The 23,804-nt window shown below is 34.1% G+C and overlaps 2 protein-coding genes and 1 long non-coding RNA gene across 5 annotated transcripts in view; all 3 read left to right on the top strand.

Annotated features, from left to right (window-relative positions):
• The first annotated feature begins 1,776 nt into the window (after window positions 1-1,776).
• Window positions 1,777-6,401, top strand: LOC115996023 (probable LRR receptor-like serine/threonine-protein kinase At3g47570). Its single transcript, XM_031235166.1, has 4 exons — window positions 1,777-2,260; window positions 2,379-2,450; window positions 3,838-5,982; window positions 6,058-6,401. Exons 1-4 carry the CDS (start codon window positions 1,777-1,779, stop codon window positions 6,399-6,401), a joined length of 3,045 nt encoding a protein of 1,014 aa, XP_031091026.1.
• A 2,695-nt stretch (window positions 6,402-9,096) lies between these two features.
• Window positions 9,097-10,126, top strand: LOC115997628. The gene is made up of 2 exons (XR_004093764.1): window positions 9,097-9,254; window positions 9,847-10,126. It is a non-coding gene; the product is annotated as an uncharacterized LOC115997628 (long non-coding RNA).
• Window positions 10,127-17,520: 7,394 nt separating this feature from the next.
• Window positions 17,521-23,804, top strand: part of LOC115997300 (galacturonokinase) — a 9,778-nt gene continuing 3,494 nt past the window's right edge. The window contains exons 1-11 of one of the 3 annotated variants that reach the window (XM_031236832.1): window positions 17,521-17,724; window positions 18,984-19,097; window positions 19,392-19,463; window positions 19,843-19,886; window positions 20,059-20,203; window positions 21,204-21,269; window positions 21,773-21,852; window positions 22,079-22,178; window positions 22,989-23,164; window positions 23,527-23,567; window positions 23,649-23,677. In XM_031236832.1, coding sequence (XP_031092692.1) covers window positions 17,686-17,724; window positions 18,984-19,097; window positions 19,392-19,463; window positions 19,843-19,886; window positions 20,059-20,203; window positions 21,204-21,269; window positions 21,773-21,852; window positions 22,079-22,178; window positions 22,989-23,164; window positions 23,527-23,567; window positions 23,649-23,677 — 906 coding nt within the window. In that variant the 5' untranslated portion in view covers window positions 17,521-17,685. Of the gene's footprint in view, window positions 17,725-18,983; window positions 19,098-19,391; window positions 19,464-19,842; window positions 19,887-20,058; window positions 20,204-21,203; window positions 21,270-21,772; window positions 21,853-22,078; window positions 22,179-22,988; window positions 23,165-23,526; window positions 23,568-23,648; window positions 23,678-23,804 lie in introns of those variants that run through there. The other 2 variants (XM_031236834.1, XM_031236833.1) reach the window with 2 other exon arrangements.

The raw sequence follows: 23,804 nt of genomic DNA, 5'->3' as shown, positions 1-23,804 counted from the left end.
GGGTCAAGATTTTCTACTCTCCATATCATCAGGAGGGCGATTAAAGTACACAGATCAGAAAGGTAAAAGATTTGATTTACATGCGAATGAAGTGTTTTTGCAGCAAATTATAGTACATAAAGGTTGTGATTAATAATGAATGGTCGTGTGATCTCTTTCATTCTTTGTGCATGTGATTGTACAACAAAAGTTTTAATTTGTAGATCAATAGTTTCATGGATTGTTCTTAGCTATATGCATGCCTATATATACCAACGTAACCCGCCTCTTTCCTCATCCCGGCGTTTAAGTAATAATGTTAGTTTAACATAATTTATTAACGGCCGGATTTCTTTTTCTTGGTCATAGGATCGGAAATATTATTGTTTATATCGGGATGTACCCATCACCATTATTCAAAACAATTCTCGTGCCGTCGCTGCTGGAGGTTCAGCAAGAGTCCCACTTCAGCTGATCCTCCAATAGTCACCTCAGAGGCTTGCATACGCTTCCTGTTTCAACGTTTTTGTGTTTTTTTGAGTGAAGAGGAAACCTACCGTCATTATTCAAGAGTATACACAGGGCAAGCCTTATTTTGTGATCTAGTGACAAAGGATAAAAAAAGAAGTAAACCAGCTTGTTAGATTATTGTTCATAGCTCACTGATTCAAACCAATTCAAGAAGCTAATTAAGACTAATAGACATGTTAGTGTTTTTCAGAGTGAAATTTGTAACCTTGTGACTGGGAAGTCAACGTTTTTGTGTTGGTTGACAATTATAAGACATACACCATGTTTGGTTCAATGAATGAATTTAAGGGAATAAAAATAGTATTATATAGGGAATGGAATAAATAAGGAATAATATAGAATATGAATTGTATTTTATTGTTTGGTTCCCTGAATGAATAGACTTTAGGAATATAATTTCAGTGTTTGATTGGTGTTAAAATAGAAATGGAATGTGTTTAAAAGACATAAATACCCATATACAAACAATGTATTATTATTATTATTATTATTATTATTATTATTATTATTATTATTATTATTATGATATATGAAAAAATATATAAATTATATATGAAAATATAGAAGTTGTGAATAAATGAAATTCTAAAAATTCTAATCTATCATATGTCTCTATGGATATAAATAAAGATATGTGCATATATTATAATAATAATAATAATAATAAGTACACAAGTCACGCACCTTAAGAACACAAACCACGCACCTAAGGTTTTAAACTGACGTAGCTTACAACAACTCACGTACCTTAAGCATACATACCGCGCATTTTAAGAAGGAAAATAACATACCTTAAGAAGAAAAACCATGCACCTTAAGCTTTAAGTTCACTCACCTTAAGTTTCAACACTCACGCACCTTAAGCATACAAATCACACACATTAAGAAGGAAAATCACGCACCTTAAGAAGAAACTTATGCACCTAAAGCAACCGTACAACCACACGAGAGACACCCCACCGCACATGAACTGAATTATATATATATATATATATATATATAGGGTTATGATACTAAAGGGTATTTTTAGTATTATAGTATAAAAACTATTCCCAAATACTTGTGAACAACTAATACCAGACCCCTAGGAATGGTTATTTCTGCTATAAAGAGAATAACTCATTCCCGAAAATGCTATTCCCATGAATAAAATGACAAAACAAACAATGAAATAGGTCTATTCTCGGGACCTTATCTATTCCATAAACCAAACAGAGAATTGTTTTGGAATGAATTCTTGACAATTGATTCCTTCACCAGATAGACATGGGAAACAACAGACTGCACTTTCTGCTCATCATCATCGGATTACTGCAATCATCCATGATGATCGCCACGACAACCTTAAACAGGGTTAGTCTGACAGACAAGGCTGCACTTGTAACCTTCAAGTCCCGGTTGTTGTTGGATCCCGACAGCGTCTTGGCAACGAATTGGTCGGAAACGAGCTCTCACTGCAGCTGGGTCGGCGTTTACTGCGGCCGCCGGCATGATAGAGTGACAGCCTTGCTTCTTCCTAGTATGGGTCTCAGAGGAACCATTGCTGGAGACATAGGAAACCTGTCTTTCCTGGTTTCCATCGACATTAGCGACAATAGCTTTTATGGACATGCCCCGGAAGAACTTGGGCGGTTGAGGCGGCTGAGGAGTTTGTTTATGGACACCAATCAACTTTCTGGGAACATTCCGGCAGCTTTTGGGTTGTTGACTAATCTTCGAGTTCTCAACATGTCACAAAACTATCTCAGTGGTATGTCTCAACTCTCATCTTATCTGATCTTTCACCGTTTGATCTGAGTTCGTGCAGATCATTCGGTGTTCATCTTTCATGTAGCAAATACTATAAACATAAACATATATATTTGCAGGAAATATGCCAAAAGAAATAGGGAACTTATCAGCCCTGCAACAGTTAGCTCTAGGGAGGAATAATCTCACAGGTATTTTTATTTCTTTCTGTAATATGTACCGACACAATCCCAACATCTAGATTTGGGAATAGACCCGCGGGCCAAGGGGCCGGGTTTACGGCTTACACGTTAACTATAAATTAAAGCAACCACCTACGCTACTTAACATTTTGTGTATTAAACGAAGTCGTGACCACTGTTCAATTCTGATTTCAACAAATTGAAAATTGAAATCGAAATTTTATATTAAGGTTTCTATTCCGATTCATGAACCAGTAGTTCCGGTTAGAACCATCGATTCTAATCGTTTTTTTAATCCTTTGTTTTAATTTTGCTACAAACAATTCAAACTTCAAAGGAATTGAATCTGTGGCGCAAAGGCATGGCCTTTGTGCCAGCCTACTGGCCACTTGGCCTATTTATTTATTTCTTTTTAAAATATTTTTTTTTTTCCGATTCTAGAACTGGAATCTTCCGATTTCGAACTGAACGATGGTCATACCTAATTAAAGGACAGTAATCTTTACTTATTGGCAAGGTAAAAGATATAACAAGTAGTGAGGTAAAAATGAGATACCTGTATATATGATAAAAGAGAGAGAGAGAGCAACCAACATCATACACTTGACAGTAAGGGAGAATGTCTAGACATGTAAGGGTTTTATGTCTCCCTTTGGACATCTTCCCTTATTATTATTGTTGTTGTTGTTGTTGGGGTTGTTATTATTTTATATGCGTATTGTATATTCCAACCCAGTTTATTATATCCGTATTTCGTATATAATTGGTTTCATTTTGTAAATATAAAAGCATATTAAGTAATTATGCTTTTATATTTACAAAATGAAACCAATTATATATATATGTGTGTGTATATATATATTAATTGTGGTAAGTTATATATAAAAGTAAAATGTATATACAAAATATTAAGTGTTTAAGTAGCTTAGTTTTGATTTATAAAATTAATATCATAGGTCTTGGGATTAAGTCTCACTAACAACATTTTATTTTGTTTTAGCTTGTTTTATTTTGCGATTTAGTCATGACAAATCATTTTTTTAAGTCTACTTTTTCTATAGTGTCTTTTCTATTCAAACTATTTTATCTAATTGGTTATATTTTATATTTTGTCATAAATATTTGTATAGCATTTCATAGTGCTTTCGCCCTACTCAAGTATATTTTTAGCTTCGCCCTTGACTATCTCGTAGTTCATTATAAACATTGCATTGTAATTTATAATATATTTTGTATTAGAAGCATATTATCGGTTTTTGATATTTTGTCATGCACATTTTTTAATTCCTTTGAACTGCAACCTTACACAGAAAAATTTCTGGATCCGTCCTGAATAACACCCTTATCTCCCATTAAGAAAAGCCTTATAATCTGCAGCATTGGCATAATTTTGCAGGGAATATATGGAGTGAATTTGGGAACTTATCATCACTACAAAGATTATTACTTTTTGTGAACAACTTGGCTGGTACTATTCCAGCTTCAATTGCCAATCTGTCAAACTTGGAGGTATTTGATATTGCGCATAACAGTATCAATGGAGACATTCCTTATGAACTTGGGCACCTATCAAGTCTGAAAGCATTTCATCTTAATTTCAATAGTTTTGAGGGTGAATTCCCAAGGCCATTGTTGAACATATCAGGGTTGCAGAAGATTGCTCTTATAGGCAACACCTTTTCTGGGAATCTTCCACCAGACTTAGCTTACAGGCTTCCGAATATCCAAGGCCTTTTTCTAGCTATCAACAACTTCAGTGGAAACATTCCTCCCTCTATCTCAAATGCCTCTAAACTTGAAAATTTGGATCTTGGAAGAAATTTCTTGAGTGGATATATCCCTACAACTTTTGAAAATTTAGATAAGCTTTTGTTCCTCAGCATGCAGTTTAATCGATTGAGAAAGGATCCATCAAGCCCTGAGCTTGGCTTCCTTGCTTCCCTGATGAAATTGAAGCAACTCAAAACTATACAGATAGGAAACAATCCATTGAATGGAACTTTTCCAAGATCCTTCCCTGTTGGTAATCTATCCATGTCTCTTATGACATTTCTTGCGGCTTCGAGTGGCATTAGAGGCCAAATTCCTATTGAAATTGGGAACATGACCAAGCTATTCTGGCTTGGCTTAGATGATAATTATTTGACTGGAATGGTTCCAACAACATTGGGAAATCTACAACAAATGCAAAGGATAAATCTAGGAGACAATAGGTTAGATGGAACAATCCCAGCCAACATATGCAATTTGAAGGATTTATATTTCCTGGGATTGCACAACAACAAGCTTTCAGGGAGGATACCAAGCTGCCTGGGAAATCTTTCTTCACTCACACAATTATACCTACATTCAAATCAATTTTTTTCTAGTTTGCCACCATCCTTATGGTTGAATAACAAAATCCAAATTTTAGATTTGTCTTCAAATCATCTCAGTGGCTCTATATCCCTCAATGTCGGTTCGTTGAGCAGCATTACAGAGTTATATCTATCATCAAATCAGTTCACTGGTGAGATTCCAAGCACTTTAGGGCAGCTACAACATTTAGTAAATCTTTCATTGTCAATAAACATGTTACATGGTCATATACCTGAATCATTTGGCAGCTTAGTAGCCCTAGAATACTTGGATCTTTCACAGAATAATCTTTCCGGTGTCATTCCCATGTCCTTGGAGAAACTTCAGTATCTCGTCTATTTAAATGTTTCTTTCAATCATCTTACTGGGAAAATACCTGATGGAGGACCTTTTAGAAACTTCTTTACTCAATCTTTTATGGGTAATGATGCTTTATGTGGGTTGCAGCTTGGAGCTTGTGAAAGTCCTGAACATGGGGAGCTAAGAAAAGTGAGGAGTTTGTTAAAGTATGTTCTACCAACACTTGGACTGATACTACTTATAGCCATTTTTGTGATTGTGGCGTTAAGATCACAAAGCAAAAACACAAAGTTTCAAGACGGAACTAGTCTAGAGCCTCGTCATTTCATGCGCAAGAGGATCTCATACTATGATATGCTCCGGGCAACAGACAACTTTGATGAATGTAATTTGATTGGGAGTGGATGCTATGGTTCAGTGTACAAGGCGAAATTTGTTGATGGGGCGATTGCTGTTGTGAAGGTGTTTAACCTGGATTCGCGGGGTGCATTCAAGAGCTTTGATACAGAGTGCGAAGCAATGCGTGACATTCGCCATAGGAATCTTGTTAAGGTCATTGGCATTTGCTCCAACCTGGATGTTAAAGCCTTGGTTCTTGAATACATGCCAAATGGAAACTTGGAAAGGTGGCTTTACAGCTTCAACTATTGCCTGGATTTTGTTAAAAGGCTGGAAATCATGTTAGATGTGGCATATGCACTAGAGTATCTGCATCATAATTATTTGCACCCTATGGTGCACTGTGACTTGAAGCCCAGCAATGTCCTTTTAGATGAAGACATGGTTGCACATTTAGGTGACTTTGGCATAGCCAAAATCTTGACCCTACAGAATCAGGCTGCACAAACAGATACATTAGGCACCATTGGGTATATGGCACCAGGTAAAAGTTATAATCTTTTCTTACAAACTTTTATTTTCAATCAATTTTTTTGCTTGATTTATGCCAAATTTTCAGAGTATGGAACAGCTGGAATAGTTTCTACAATGGGGGATGTTTACAGCTATGGGATTCTTTTGGCAGAAACTTTTACAAGAAAGAAACCCACAGATGAAATGTTCTTTGGTGATCTAACAATGGAAAGATGGATTTCTGAATCATTTCCTGGGAACATTATGCAGAGAGTGGATGGCAATTTGGTGGTGGAGGGTGAAAAGAATTTTGCAATGAAGCAAATTTTCCTAAAATCAATCATGGAGTTGGTTCTTCAATGCACACAGAACTTACCTGAGAATAGAATCAACATGAAACAAGTAGTAGATGCACTTAAGAAGATCATTTCCAAGTTTCACCAAAATTGAGCACCCTGTAATGGCCTATATATACATTGTGGCTATGTTTGTTTTCTAGCTATAGCGAATATTAACAAGGAATCTGGCCAAGTACAAATTGTATGTTTCGAAGTGTTTGTGCCACCTCCTTTGTGATTGCACCAAGATTCTTGTTGTGCTAGAGCGAAGGAAGCATGTCACGTATCTATGTAAGTTTGTCATGTTTTCTTATATTTGTTGGATTTCAACTTCTTATTAGGTTAACGAAATTTGTCTCGGGGAAGAACCAAGATTGGATGGTGTTGGGGGCCAACTACAATTGAAGTACTAAATCAAATACGTCAAATTAACATATTTCAAAATAATCATTACATTGGAAATTTACTAAAACTTAAAATGAATATTATTTCTTGAAAACTACCATCTTCACAACATAACATAATAGCAATTTTTTCTTAAACACGAATACTACAAAAATTTTCCATTATTCTATTAAATGAAATAAAAAATTCACCACATAACCACACTATAAATTCCCAAAGCTAACCAACCAAATGGCCATTGATATCCATTAGAATAAAACAAAACAACTATTTAAAATAAACAATAGAATATGAAACAAAAATTAATCAAACCATTACGGTGTAGTTAATTAGAAACAAAAAGGAAAAAAATTAACTTAAAATATGCATAGATTTTAATAATAGCAAATACAACCAATAATTAATATTATTCTATAATAATAATAATAATAATAATTACCATATTACTAATATACCCCTACGTTTGGACGGGAAAATTTTGGAGGAGGATATTGCTTTTATAAAAGTATAGATACATATATAGATTATTACACTCCTCCCTCTTTGGCTTTCTTCCATAAATTTATAGAACCTTAATCACAATGAGACTAGAAACCTTATGAAAAATACTATGCATAATTTTAAGTTCAAAATAAATTACCTATTGCAATTTAGGATAATTAGAACAAGGAATATAAATAGGGGTCTCAAAGCCAATACAAACCATTATCAACGTCAATGATGATTTGGTGCGGTGAGATGAAAGCCATTGATCTTGACTAAATCAACATCTAGAGTTAATAATGATTAAAAAAATGCGGTGACAATTTGATTTTTTGTATATATGTCAATTTAAGGTGCGTGGTTTTTTTCTTAAGGTGCGTAGGTTTTGTGCTTAAGATACGTGATTTTTGTGATGTGTGCTTAAAGTGCGTCAGTTGTTGAAACTTAAGTGTATCGGTTTAAAGCTTTAGGTGTGTGACTTTCCTTCTTAAGGTGCGTGATTTTCCTTCTTTAGGTGCTCTGTATTACTTTCTACATACAAAAATTGTGAATATAGAGTTTAAAAATTGTGAATATTGATTTTCAAAAAAAATTGTGAATATTGAGTAATGTAATTTTGTATATTGAGATCTAAAATTGTGAATATAGAGTTTTAAAATTATATAATTTTAAAATTGTGAATATAATGTTCTAAAATTATGAACATGGACCCGAATCCACTTTGCAAGGTGGACCTGGGTCCATAGCATAACACATCTACAAAGTCCAAACCGCCTCAGGCTCCACGCGCGGGACTACAATGGGTCGCAAATTATACTGTGGACCATGGCCCAAAACGATGATGTTTCTTTTATGAAAAGAAACGGCATCCGTCCGCGCTGTTAGGAGTAAAGTAGCTCTATATTAGTGTAACATATTCAATTTTATTTTATATACGTTGCAGTTTCCTTTCAACACAATTACACTTTCTTTTATATATAACTACAGTTTCATTCAACATTATACACTCAAATATGTGAAACTGTTATTCAATTTCATTTTAATATACACTACAGTTTCCTTTCAACACAATTACAGTTTCTTTTCGATATAACTACAGTTTCAATTCGACATTATACACTCAAATATGTGAAACTGTTATTCAGTTTCATTTTATATACACTGCAGTTTTCTTTTAATACAATTACAGTTTTATTTTGATATAACTGTAGTTTCATTTACAGAGCTCCGTTAACATGTGACAACAACCGTTTTTTTACTTAAAGATACAGTGTCGTTTTTGGACCATGGTCCACGATAGAGTTAATTCCAGAAATGGTCCTTCGACTATTGGCTTTTACCAATTTTTATCCTTAGCTCTTAATTTGACCAAAGTTGGTCCCTTAACTATTGATTTTGTACCAATTTTGGTCATTCTGTTAAATCTATGTTAAATAGGTGTTAAAATTGAGGGCGAAAATATAAAATCAAATATTTTAACATTTCTTCTTCACTGTGTTTCCCCTCCTCCATCGCAAGATTATATAGGGAACAATGTGATGAGTCAATTTTTTTTTTTTTACATTTTGTGTTAAATTGTTTCAAGTAATCAAAATTTTTTCCTATATTTTATTTTTGATTTTTTTTGGTTTATTGCAATGTAATATATATATATATATATATATATATATATATATATATATATATATATATATATATACATATATATATATATATATAGCCTTCATGTGAGACATCATAGCTAGATGAGAAATAAGACATAATCATGGCCATTGAAAAAAAAAGGAATGAATGGTTGAGATTTTATTTTAGGATTTTTAATGTTATTCCTTAAAAATAGGTTGATTTGTATTAGTAATAAGCAATCAAAGGGCAATTTGGTCTTAGAGTATTGAATCATCTGTTAGAAAATATTGGCAAATCCCGATTTTCACTATTCTACTCCCTAGACGCTGTGCGAAGCATATGGAACTGCAGCGAAGAAGAACCACCACCGTCACTATCACAAAGCTATGGTTGGTTCGAGGCGACGTGGAAAAAAGATGAAGAAGATCGAGGAATCAGTTGGAAAACAGAGGTATGTTTCGAAAAATTGTGTGTTTTCCAGCAGATACACCACAACCCAGATTAGGGTTCAGCCGAATTTGTTTGCGGAACATGTACAAGATGCAGGTTTAGGGGTCGGAAGTTGGGTTATCCGTCGAGCAGTCTGTGCATTATATAGGCCACATGTTCAAACTATGAAAGGAATTTGAAACATTTTAATTTTCTGCTTTCTCCTTAATTTCTTACTATTAAATACATAGAGGAAATAAGTGACAAGAATTCATCTCTATTTCATCCAAATGCTTCTCATCCAATCTCTGTTAGTCAGAATCCTTATGAAACAATTAGAAGAAGAGAAGGAACTTACCTTAGTGGCCAAGAGGAATTAACATTAGTAGCCAAGAGGAATTAAGTTTTAAACAAATGCAATGTGAATGTGTGTGCACATATACAACATGTATAATTTTGTTGGTGAATCTATTATATCCCTGTTTGTTTAAAAAAAAAAATATGTGTGAATGTCTGTGCACTTTCACATCATGTGGTGGTCTAGTTGTAATTCAGCAGTTTAATTGTGTGCACTTGAATAGAGAAGTTAATTGTTTTTTGTTACCCCTGTGCAGTGAAGAAATAATGGGTCGCTCAACAACCTCGCCAGCCAACACAAACATGCAATGAAGAAGATGACACCAGAAAACTGAAAATTTAGATAATGGACACTACTTTTTTTTGGCATTCTACATGTGAATTTATTTTGGTAGTGCAGTAGACAATTTTCTGAAGGATTACAACACATTTCACTTAGATGTGATTTTTGTGGAAACAATATATTTATTTTTGTGTGTGTTAACATTGTGTTGGACTCCGGAGTTGGAATTTGATGCTTAACTTATTTGATGATAATATGTGTAGTGTTTGTTCTAGGTGAGTATCTGGGTTAGTCTGTAAGTTGGTAGAGTATGCACTGTGCACAAGGGGACTGAAATGGGTGCAAACGAGAATACTTTGTAGATACACATTGAATTACAGTGGTGTGCACACACAGTTGTACTAATTTGCACAGTTGTTTACAAATGATTGAGTGCACATTCACAACAACTGTGTGGCACAGGGGCAAGACATAGATGACCATCGACATGCACACTCATTTCCCGTTGTGTGCACATTGGCTATATATGTACGACACATGTGTAACCCCTCAGCTATTCCGATAAGTCTAGGGTTCGAAAAATATTTCTCTAGGCTATGACATTCATGAGATGATCTCTCGATACTTCAAAAGGATTTTTATAAGTGAGACTAGTTATTAATAAGCTGCGATCATACGTACCGGTCACGAACCGTAAAATTTTTAAGGATGTATATACACTTCGAATTTCCTTAGGAAATGGATTATTGAGCATGATACGATTAAGCGTGAACTTTCTACTCAATTCAGAGGAAATTAGACGGACTGTAAGAGTGAAATTTATTACGAACCGTCGTACCACTGTATTTCGCGAGATACCGAACAATTGTCCGATTTTAGTGGATAATGACGGGATTATTTTTTTTTGAATAATTTTGGTATTGAAATTTTCCCGAATTAAATTATATTCCTCCGAACTTTTATCTGATTTAATCCCAAACTGGCAAGGCAAATTATCCTTCAAGATTTACCATGGAAATTGTGACAAGTGTCACAATTATTTACCATATGGCAATAATAAATTAATTAATTAGGATGGATTATGGAATAAGTCTTGCAAGGAAGATTATAGGATAAGTCTTGATAGAAACTTACTCTCCAAGCTCCAAATTGAGACTTACTCTCCAAGTTTCTTCATCCTAATCTTATAAGGGAAATATATAAGCTTGAAATTAATTTATTCTCCCCCATTATGGCCGAAATTTTGGAGAGTGGCGAGCTGTCGTAGGCTCCCAAATTAAACCTTAAAAACGTAGTAGTGAGAGTAAGGATCGTTCCCACGAGGAGTAACTAGTTTGATTTATGAGTTCAAATTAAATAGGGGGGGTTCGGTATGAAATTAACATTCAAAATAAGTAAATGAATAAATAAATAAATAAGAACAGAAAAGATGATAATCAAGCCAAAGTTTACTAACGAAATCAAGTGAATTTTCAACACTTGGTCTAAGAAAATATTCACCACCGGATCTTAATTACTGTTCATCGACAACAAGACAAATTCACTTGCATTTGAGCATTCATTGTGGAATTCATTCCTGTTTTTCCTTAGTCATAGGTAATCAAACACAAGCGGTATTAACTACCCCTAACTATCAAATAACACAAGACAAGCGCTTATATTTAACTTGATAGCAGCATTAAAACTAGAAAAACCAACGAAACTAAACAACATAAACACAAGCGGTTATGTTTAATTTAGATTAATACTCTTCCTATGATAAAATTAACACTAAGCCGTGATAAAATTAATCATAGTTGCTACTTAGAAAAGAAAATCAATTATAAGAATTCACTTTCTAATCTAGCTATGAATTGAATCAGATAATTAACTAGCAGGCCTCCTAGTCATTAAATGAAACAACCAATTAAGAAAATAATACAGAAGAATATTAAATACTCATTGCAGATAAATTAAAATAGAATTTTGTCTCTCAGTATAGAGAACCGGGGTTCACATAATCTTGACCAAGTTTAAGAATTAGCCTCGCAGGGCCATGAACCAGAAAACTTAACAAGAAAAGAAAATATTGTAAACTGTAGAAAAATATAAATTAAAGCAGATAGTCTGATCCCCTCAATTACAGAAAATCACTACTATTTATACACTCCTAATCCCAACAAAAAACTCTTAAATTGAGAAAAATAATTAATCTAAAAATTAATATGAACCTCTCAAAATTAGACCCAAATGGTGAAATTTTCTTTGCCATCCAATTCCCTACTTTCATTGTTGACCGACGCTCCTCCAAGCTTGGCCGTCAAAATCTGCGCTGAAGTTGTCGACAAAGTCTTCTCCGGTCCGTCTTTCGTACGTACGTAGCTGCGCAGGAAACAAATTACAACATTTGGATTCCTTTTAATTTTGTTTACTTAAGATCATTAGGTTATTATATACCTTGGGCTTAATTAATAAAACAAATAAGGAATTGGGCTTTGATGTTATGGACTCAAACTTCAAATAATATCAAATAAAATTAAGAAATTGGGCTAAAGGCTTGTTGAACTCAAAACTTAAATTATTAACTAGATAAAATATTTATTTAACTAATTAATTATTAAACTCTAAAATTAAATAATTATTATATAATTGTAAATAATTATTGCAAAAATATTATAAATATGTACATGAAATAAAGATATAAAATATGTCTATCAGAGAGGAAAGAGAGAGAAAGATTTCATCTTCATTTTTGTGTTCAAGAAGCTCCATAGCCATTGCCTTCACAAGTTCTTCCATACTGGGTAACACTTTGATTTTATTCGGTTACAAAGAGTAGAATCCTTTCCTAGAACTTGATTTTAAGCTAAGAATTCTTGAAAATATTGTTATTATGGTGGAAATTACTTAGGATCTTCGGTGGAAATTTGGAGGAAAGGATCACAACAATTTCTACGGTTTTAAAAGCTACTTGAGAGGTAAGAAATCCCTTAAGTTGGTTTTGTCACTTAAGATTTGATGATTGATAGTTGAAATAGGGATTTATGAGCTTTGTGTTGAAAAATATGGATATACTTACATATGTGTACTCATAATAATTATGGAGATGATAGAAGAGGTGTTCGCCACTGCGTTGTTCACACTGTCCAGGACTGGCCGTGTGTGCGGACGCAGGGCCGGACGCGCGTCCACCGTGCGTCCGGGCTGGGCGAAGAGTGAGCCGAACGTGCGGACGCGGCACCGGACGTGCGTCCACTAGGCGTTCGGTGGTGCGGATGTGTAAGCCTTGATTATTGTTATTGATGTTTAGATGAGGGGGTTGTAATGATCCTAAGAGATTATTATGATAATGAAGGTTATAGACATAAGCTATGCCAGATTAAATGGTGATTATGATAATGAAGGTTAGAGATATGAATATGATGATCTAATGATGTAAGCTTTGATTATTGGTTATGATGTGGTTAATAATGGGGTTAGATTGACATTAAAGATGGATTAACAGTGGAGTTCAGGAGGTAATTAAGCTTTAATTATAGTGATTAAGGACTGATGATAGTTATTAAGGTTTAATGACTGGATGGATAGATTAAATGGTGATTATGATAATGAAGGTTAGTGATATGATTATGATGATGAGAGTTGAGATCTTTCTATTTGGTTTTTGCCACCGGTTCATGGATTTGTCCGGTTGGTTTGGTATTGGTTTGGAAGTTGAAACTTTCCATTTGGATTCATTTCTCCTTGACACTGTATATAATAACTACTATTGGACACAAGAAAAGTGTGACTAATTATGTGAAGAATTATTTTTGGTGATTATTGTGAGAGTTTGGATACTCTCTATATGGTGTTTATTTTGAGAGATTGAAATTATCTCCTTGGTAATTATTATGAGATATTGGAATTATTCCTTTGGAATTTATTTTGAGAGTTGGAAATCTCTCTATTGGTGAATAAGTTATGGTTTAAAGGAATTTTGAGTAGTGATGATATTGTGATATATATTGAGGAAATTGTTATATGGAAAAGTTAAGATAAGGATATTATTATGATATGTATTGAGGAAATTGTTATATGGAAATATTGAGATAAAGATTGTATATGGTGAATCTTGAGGAAATAGTTGTTGAACAATTTTGGATTATGGTTAGGCAATGACTTTACCCCTTAGAAATTTATACATATTTGGATGTGCGATTTCCTCAAGTTATATTTCTAATGGTGTTGATGATGGTGAAAGTTGTTGATGTCGATAATGACAAGGATAACCATCTATTATTAGTTACCCCATGCTACCCCTACATTCGATGTTTGCACTTCAATTACCTTCGGTGTGCATTTACAAACTAACAGATTATATAATTTTGGTCTCCATGCAAAGAAGTTTTTAAAAATGGGAAACCATCGTGATAGAATGAATGAGCAATGTAGAGTTAAACAAAAAAAAAACAAAGCCACAAGTTCGAAATTAGCAATTAACCAAACAACATAGACTAAGGATTTCAATTAAGGTAATCAAACAAATAAACACATAGAAAGTTAACAACAAAGTACACCGATGTGATAACGTGAGCAATATTACAAGGAAAAAATGACACAACTTCGAAATTAGTAAACAAAGAATTTCAATAACTCGTCAACCGTAAATAACAAAAATTAATTTTCCAAATAAAATAAACCCCACTGATATTAAGCTAATCAAATAAATGCACAGGACACCACACACATGTGCACACATACTCGCAATAGCAACGCACCATAAACAAACTCTAAAAAATAAAAAATAAATAAAGATGTGCCTCCATTAACATAGTCTATGGTTCGAAAAACATAAGAAAACTGAAGAGAATACAGGGCATGTTTGGTTATTGGCGAATTTGGAGGATCCGCCAACTTTGGCGTTTTGACCTCGGTCAAAACGCCAAAGTTTATGTTTGGTTAGCAGCAGTTTGGAGCAGCGGATTGCTCCAAACCGCTGCAAACTCAAACGCTGCCCTGAGCAGCGTTTGAGTTCGGCGTTTTGGGGAAAATACAAATTTTTCCCAAAACGCCCCTCACTTCTAATTTTATATATAAAAAAAAAAAATATTATTGTAGCCTTAGGCTTCTCGCCGCGAGAAGCGTTTGTGGCTTTTAAATTTGGAAGAGGAGCACCGCTTCCAAATTCATTCGATGTGGGATCTGATTTGCAAAGGGGAGCGCTCCCCTTTGTCTTCTTCTTTTTTTTTTTTAAATAATTTTTTTGTTTTGTATTATTATTATTATTATTACTATTATTATTATTATTATTATTGTTGTTGTTGTTGTTGTTGTAAATTTTATTTTATATAATAATAATGATAATAATAATGATAATATGAATGTCCTTTTAGGTCATTTTACATATTAACCGCTAATCTAAACAGCTAATTTTACCAAACATCTTTTTACAAACCACTAATACAATCCGTTGGTCAAACCTGCTAATACAATCTGCTGTTTGATAACTGCTAACACAACCCGCTACCGCTAATAGCTAACCGCTGATAACCAAACAAGCCCACAGTGAATAATGGATAAAAGAATACGTGAGTTGTGAACAGTTGAAAATAGAATATTCAATCCTACCAAAATTAAAACACCTCAAATCAAGAAAAGTATATGAAAAAAAATCTGCCAGAAAATTAAAATTCACGCACAATTACACAAAAATCCCTACTAATTAAAGATTTAAAAAAGAGAAAAAATATCAAGGAATAATCTCAGCCATAAACATCCTAAAGATGGACGCTCAAAATTAATTCTTACTTCTCATCAAAATAGGTTGTCTCATTTGATTATATATATATATATATATATATAGAAATCTGTTCAAATGTGGTCGCGTCTTCCCGTGCGGTTCACACCACTCAATGTTAGAAAATGCACAACTCAATGTTAGAAAACACACCACAATGAAAATACACAAAAACACTATAAAACACACCACACACCCAAAATAATGCACCATAATTCCCCTGTCACTAATGGTGCATTTGCTAACACTGTGTAGTGTATATTTGCATACCTAGTGGTGTGTTTTTTGGTAATGCGTACCTAATGATGCATATTTGAGTGGTGCATTTTCTAACATTGAGTGGTGTATATTTGTATACATAGTGGTGAGGCCGCACTGACCGCACGTTAAGGGGCGACCACACCTGATTATGACCATATATATATATATACTCCGTAATAATTTTTTTTTTTGTAAATTTTCTAACTGGATATGGAGTATTATTGTATATTTTATTGTTGTATTAGGTGTTTTTTTGTTGTTTGTTTTATTCGATAGCAAAAATGGTACAAAATCAATAGTTAAAAAAAGTGAAGGAGAAATGTTAAAATATTTGGTTTTACATTTTTGCCCTCAATTTTAACACCTATTCAACATAGATTTAACAGAAGGACCAAAATTGATACAAAATCAATAGTTAAAGGACCAACTTTGATCAAATTAAAAGTCGATAACAAAAATTAATAAAAATCAATAGTCGAAGGACCATTTCTAGAATTAACTCTCCACGATATAACAACTCACAATGGGTGGTGCTGCATCCTATGCAAACCGGCATAACCATATACGGCGCCGTATATTCTTATCCGTTTTGGTAATTTCAATATTCTAAATATAAAAAAATCAAAGATAGATACGTCATTAAAGACCACGATTTACGGCTTCTTTTGCATGATTAGCAATTATTAGACCACTTCCACTGTTCTATATCCTGAAGTAGAAAATTTTCATTTTTTTTAACCTATCTCTTGTCCATCATTTTGGGTCTAGTGGCACTTGGTGTCCCGGTTTACACTCCCACATAAATGATAGGAGTGGGTTCGAGCCTTAGTGGAGTCAATTGTTGATTCTTTGCTTCAGTAGGTTGAGAAAGTAACACATAAAATATATTTATCTTACCCTACAAATTTTATTTTTAACACATAAAGTATAATATTCGAACTTGTAAAATATATTATCCTACACTAGAAGGTTCATTATTCTAAAACACAAAAACGTGCGGAACACATTTTCTTTTTATGTCAAGACTACGTCGTTATGGATCGTCACAATAATTTGCAATCTTTTGTTTTGCAAAAGAGTGTGCTCCATTCATATCATTTTATGTATCTAATTTAGTTAACAAAATTTGATTAATTTCATTCAATTTTTATAATATTTAATTTAGTGTTATTACATAAAATTTATACATTTAAAAACTATTTCAAAAATACTATTAAATACAAAAAATTAAATTTAAAAATTATAAAAAAATATTAAAAATAATCAAGAAATGAAGAGTTACTCTTTGATATTGTTGGTGTTATGACTATTGAGTTATTTGATAACTCTTTTTTATTTGATGTAAAAATTTTAAAGTCAGTAATATTATACGGAGTATTTAGTAAGAATAATATATATTACGAAATTAAAACATTTATTAATTAAGATAAGACACTATAACCATTTAATTATTTTAATCAATTATGCCACATATTAGAAGTGTCTACCATTTAACGAAAGAATTTATCACTATATTCAATCGTGAAAATCTGGGTACACCCAGAAAAAATAATCATATTAGCAATCAAAATCATATTAAGCTGAGGCGGAGCTGTGACAACCTCTACAGACAACCTATTTCTCCTATTTGAGTTTGACCACTTAACCACGTACCATAATTTCGTTAATCTCACTCTTCTCTTTCTCTCTCTCTCTCTCCTATCCTCCCTGATTCCGCATCCGCGGTGAGGAGATCCCTGTCCCAGTAGCACACCAGATTTGCAACCCTTTGTACACTTTCACAGTTTCTGAATCATGGTTGGATCCAATGACACCTGGCCTTCTCAATCCATGGTAATTCTTGATCCCATTATGACACTCTGGGTTCAATAACAATTCATCCATTTATTTTTTTGTGCATGCCATTCATATCAGGCTTCAGAAATGCGTATCTACATTCCTCTGTTTCTGTCTTGCAGAGTCTGGGTTTCATATATGTGTGAATTGGTGTTGGTGCTAGTAATTGTTTTATGATTTACCTTAACTGTGTATACTTTAAAGGAGTTCTGGTTTGGATTTACTGCAGAATTATTTATGTTGAAATTAAAAATGTATGTAGGGTTCTAGGCGATTAAGATTAGTTAGACGTAATTTATGTACGGTTCTAGAGCTTAGGATTAGTTTGACGTAAGTTATGCAGGATTCTGAGGCTTAGGATTAGTTTGACGTAAGTTATGCTGGATTTTTGGAGCTTAGGATTAGTCTGACGTAAGTTATGTAGGATTCTGGGGCTTAGGATTAGTCTAATGTAAGTTATGTTGGGTTCTAGGAGGTTAGGATTAATCTGACATAAGTTATGCAGGATTCTGGGGCTTAGGATTAGTCTGACGTAAGTTTTGTTGGGTTCTAGGAGCTTAGGATTAGTCTGATGTAAGTTATGCAGGATTCTAGGGTTTAGGACTAGTCTGACATAAGCTATGCAGGATTCTGGGGCTTAGGATTAGTCTGATGTAAGTTGGGAAACCTAATGTATCAAAAGAAAAAATGTATCCGGGCAAACTTGTATTCATGTAAGGGTGCTGGCCAGTGAGCATTCTTGCGCCTATGCACATATATGGCCTTGTTTTAACCTTAGTGGCTATGAATTATGGTTATGGTTTATGATTATGGATAGTGAAAGATGTACATTGAAGTAAAAATTATGGATTATATGTACATTCCATAATCCATGACTTTTCCAAACGGTTAGAAAGTGGATGGTTTAATTTAGTATCTAAAGACTCTGATGGAATGAGCTTTGCAATCGTATGCAAATACTAGATGAAGTATGTACAAATGCATTACATGTACAAAGAAAAATAAGTGTAAAATTGAAATTTTTTTGCAGTGTGATTTGACCCCATTCTTTGGCTTAATTTTTGGGATGTATAGCTCTGGCATGCAATTAACTTTATGGATTTAATAAAGATCAAGAGTGCTGACAAATGAATATATAGTAGAAAATTGCAGTCTCATTTTATGCCTGAAATTGCTTGTTCTTCTGGTGAGCATTGCACCGACCTTACAATTTGTGTAGATATCCTAAATGTTCTGCTCATTGTGTAACGTTGCAGTTGGACAAAGTAAGACAGAGGGTTGTGGAAATGTCTGGCAGAGATGGTGAAGAAGTCAGATTTGCTGTATCACCTTACAGGATTTGTCCACTCGGAGCTCACATAGACCATCAGGTCGGTTGACAGTAATTCTTCTCTTGTTTATAATGTATTAAAGTTAATGATTGATCTCAAAGAAGGTTCTCTCTTGCATAATCTTTTAGAAATCGTAAAAAAAGGAGCAAGTTAATGAACTTGCATATTTACTTGGTGTTAATTGTATGAATTTTCCTTTACGAATGGCTTATATTTCTTAGACGTGCCTTGTCCCATCTGTTCAATTTCATATTGCTGGTGATGAATTTTGTCACAATTTTAGTCCTTAAATAAAGAACTAAAGAATGCTTCTTGTTGAGTCATATGTTTCAGGGTGGGACTGTTACAGCAATGACAATCAACCATGGTATATTACTTGGATTTGTTCCCTCCAGTGATTCTCAGGTATGAATTTTCGTTCAGATAAATAGAATGAGCATATTCAAAGGTGCATATCATATTGCAACAAATTCACTTTGATTAAAAAAAAAATCAGACAACTTCTGGTTTTGATGTACTTCTGTCAGGAAATTTGAACTGATTAAATGAAAAATTCCATGCTTTTCGTGCTTGATTTTATCATAAGATTGGTCCCGTTATTATTTCTGCAAAGCTAAAGAAATATTAGAAGATAGAGTTATAAATCACGATGGCTATTGTTCTTTTGTTTTTCTGCTCGAGAATATCTGCTATTACATGTAGTTTCATCAAGTACTTTGCAGGTAATCAATCCCTTCTTTTACTGCTTTCTATCATATTGTCAACAAAAATATCATTTTTGTAGGTATATCTACAATCTGGGCAGTTCAAAGGAGAAGTTAGGATCAGGTACCTCATGTTGTAATTCTCGTTTTTTCTGTTTCATCTGCTTTTCTTGTCCTGAACAGTAATCAATATGCTGACAAATTGTTAAAGTAACTTCTTTTTGTCCCTCTACGAATAATATGCAATTCTGAAAAGAGACGGAAATAGAATTCCTTGAAACTTCTTAATTTCACAGTGTAGATGAGATTCAGTTCCCTGCTCACATAGCCAAGTCAAATGGTTCGAATGCAGCAAAGGATGAGCTGGAAGAAGCCAAGTGGGGAAACTATGTCAGGGGCGCTTTATATGCATTACAAAAGAGAGGAAACCATCTAAAAAAGGTTAGAGAGCTTCCCTTTGTTGCTTTATTCTATGGGTTCAGAATTCAGATCCTATATTTGGGAGTATAATAAAAGAAGCAAGCATATATATGTGTGTGTGTGTGTGTGTGTGTGTGTGTGTGTGTGTGTATACACACACTGACACTCATACATTTCTAATACACAACAAAAATAGGCTATTCATGAGAACTCTAGAATAGCCTAATACTAGCCCCCCTAAGAATAGTATTCCCGGGAATAAAAAGGTTTACTAGACAATGGAATAGGTCTATTCCTTGGAATACTATATCATTCTAGGCCTATTTTGTGAACCAATCATACTGTTAACATCCACAATATTCCATAGAATGGAAAAATGGTTGCTGATGTTAGAAATTTTCATTAGGAACTTTTAATGTGCCCTAACGATGTTTTATTTTGGAATCTCTGTTACTTAGTCTTGTGGTTCAAATATTTCATTTACTTGCATCAAGATCTGTCCTAGACTGCAAAGAAACCTGCATAGCTTAGGTTGTAACAATACTTAATGTTTTTTTTTAAAGAACGGTAATATGAGTAAATCTATAAGCAGTGTTTGTTGCATTTTGGTGTTACACGACTTTAGGACTTGTCTAGCCAGTGACGAGGGTTATATAATGTGTTTAAATAATCTGAATTAGTTACTGGACATTAGGACAATGCAATACGATAGACATGAAGAACATAAAGACCAATATAGAAAATATGAATGTGCTTCATTTATGCATTAGGAATGTTGTATTATAGATTGGTAGGATCCATATCGCCTTTTATCCCACATCACTGAGTTAGGCAGTTACTAAAGTCGTATGTTCTTCAAATCTCACTTTCAATCTTTACATGCAATTAGTAACTGATTGGTAACTTTCCTTTTTCCCTTGTTTTTCTCTACTCATGCACCATAGAATAAGAGTGTCACTGTGATGCTTTGATATGGTTTGCACCATTTTCTATTGTTTCAATATCATTGCAACTTTTGCAGGGTATCACGGGTTTTATCTGTGGTTCTGAGGGTCTTGACAGTTCAGGTCTCAGTTCTTCTGCAGCAGTAAGTCTTACTCTAGCCATTTTTTTTTGAAACAAGTCATTTTTTCCACTTTCCATAATATATTCATGATAATTGTGTTTGTAGTAGTCAAAGCGAGCTAAGGTGGGGGTAATCCCAGCCAAAATGGCTAAGGATACAAACTTTTAACCACAAGGTTATGAGTTCAAATCTCAGCCCTCGTGATTTGAGCCGGTCAATTATGGACAACCTAGGCTGGTTTACTTCCTTGTGGTCCTTTGCCGGCTAGGGTCACAAGGCAGGATTTGTCCGGTTCACACCCTCGGGTAGTGGCTACGGATTTCCTTAGTCACCCCCCCAAAAAAAGAGCCAGCTAAGGTGTGCCTTTTGGAAATGGTTTAACCATTCAAGAGAAGTTACTCTCTTTTGAATGATACAATTTACACTTTTTATATTATACTAATACATACTTTTTTCAATATTTAATATGCTTGGATCTTATGCATTCCTTTCGTATAGACAGCATCCTGTTTTGTGATTAACAGGTTGGCGTAGCATATTTGTTGGCTTTTGAAAATGCAAATAATCTCTCCATCTCCCCTACAGAAAATATTGAGTATGATAGGTATGTTTCCCTAGATGCATGATCGATGTACTAATATTCATAAGATACTACACATGATTTTCACATCATTTCCGAATTTAGTGCTAGTAATTGATCTCTCTTTTGAGTTGAACTAATCAACAAATTCTTAATCCATCACACTGGTAATTAGAAATTCTTTTTGGTTTGTATTAGTATTCTCTCAGTTTATGATGTTTGAACTTTGAAAATTTTCTTTTTCTTGCAGAATAATTGAAAATGAATATTTTGGTCTGAAAAATGGCATATTGGATCAGTCAGCCATCTTGCTTTCAAGCCGAGGTTGTTTAACTTGCATAAATTGCAAGGTAGTGTGTGTGCGCATGTGAATACTCTGCTTTCAAATATAGGTGGCGTAATTTATCTGTGATTGACACTTGGCCATCATTTGTAACTGGCTTTTTCATTTCTCGGGAAAACCCCTCTTCCTTCTCCCACTCCAAACAGTGGGAAGACCGGAGTTGAATCAAAGTAGGATATTAGTTTGGATGCTCTGGAAACATTAAGGACGGTTTGAGGGGTAACTCCAGTCAGGATGGCTAAGGATACAAACTTGTAACTATATGGTCACGAGTTCGAATCTCACCTTTCTTGGTTTGAGCCGGTCATCTATGGGCAACCTACGCTGATTTACCTCGTGGTCCTTTGTCGGCTAAGGTCACAAGGCGGGGTTTACCCAATGGGCACCCTCGGGTAGTTGCTGCGGGTTTCACTCGTCAGTCGTCACCCAAAAAAAAAAAAAGGACGGTTTGTCTTATAGACCACTTTTTTTTGGTTCCAAATCATTATCAAGAAAATATGTCACAAGCATAATTCTATATAAGGAGAAACTAAAATTTCAACAGCTCAAAGTTAAAAGGCTTCTTAAAATGAAACAACCACCCATGTAGAGTTGAAATCACTACCTGGTGTTTCCTATCATCTGCTAAACAAAGCATGGCATCCACAATGATCTTGTTTTCTTTCCTGAAATGTTGTTATTTTCTACCAATCAGTTGAGTTTTTAGTTTTCTGTGATCACCATTTTATAAATTACTCTGGTTTGAATTTTACACCTTCAAATATCTGCATACTAGTCATTATTTGAAAATCTTTACGAGTCTAGACTGCATGTGCAGACCCGAGAATACAAGCTAATACAACCTCCAAAGTCCAAAAATCATCTGAAAACAGAGTTCGAAAGTGCATACAAGATAATGCTGGCGTTTTCAGGCCTGAAGCAGGCCTTAACAACTACTCCTGGATATAATCGACGAGTTGCTGAGTGTCAGGAGGCTGCAAGAATCCTATTGAAGTAAGATCCTTTTCTATTGTTAGGAGAGTAACTATACATAGGGATACCGATAATGCAGGTTTAATAGGCGCTTTAAACTTCACCCTCCCGTATTGGACTCTGCAGACAACCAATCATATATGCATATATGATATGCCCTTTCTGCAGACGCTAATATCGTTCCTGTATTGCATTTCTTATCTTAGTGATAGTTCTTTTTCTGAAACGGTTGCAGTCTTTATGGTTTTACAACGAAGTGACTAAATGCCATTTCATAGTAAAATATGCTTTTATGAAATATTTACAATGAATGTTTTTTTTTCTTGATGTATAAAATATGTTTATACATAAATTTGATGTTTATATCTTTGTTCTACTCACAGGGCGTCTAGAAATGAACAAGAGGAACCCATCCTGTCTGATGGTTAGGATACTAACCCTGCTTATGATATTGAACAGAAATAGGATTCTCGTGGTTGTAATAGCTTTCTAACGTTTTGTGCAGTCACACAAGAAGTTTATGAAGCTCACAAGGTAAATGAATTATTGTAATACTAGCATGAGAATGCCAATGCATTCCCTTAAGACTCAAAAAATCAGAATTACAATGCCATTCTTGTGCAATATCGTGGTTAGAGTTTTTTTTTTTTTTTTTTTTTTT

This window comes from Ipomoea triloba, chromosome 11 (assembly GCF_003576645.1).
Source record: "Ipomoea triloba cultivar NCNSP0323 chromosome 11, ASM357664v1".
Classification (NCBI taxonomy): domain Eukaryota; kingdom Viridiplantae; phylum Streptophyta; class Magnoliopsida; order Solanales; family Convolvulaceae; genus Ipomoea; species Ipomoea triloba.
Note: the sequence above shows the minus strand (reverse complement) of the source record. Positions and strands in the feature narration are given on the sequence as shown.

Excerpts from the sequence above, each read along its gene's own strand:
- LOC115996023 (XM_031235166.1), top strand. The coding sequence starts at position 1,777 with ATGGGAAACAACAGACTGCACTTTCTGCTCATCATCATCGGATTACTG. Across the intron at positions 2,451-3,837 it reads AGGGAGGAATAATCTCACAG|GGAATATATGGAGTGAATTT; the intron begins GTATTTTTATTT and ends ATAATTTTGCAG. Across the intron at positions 5,983-6,057 it reads CATTGGGTATATGGCACCAG|AGTATGGAACAGCTGGAATA; the intron begins GTAAAAGTTATA and ends CCAAATTTTCAG.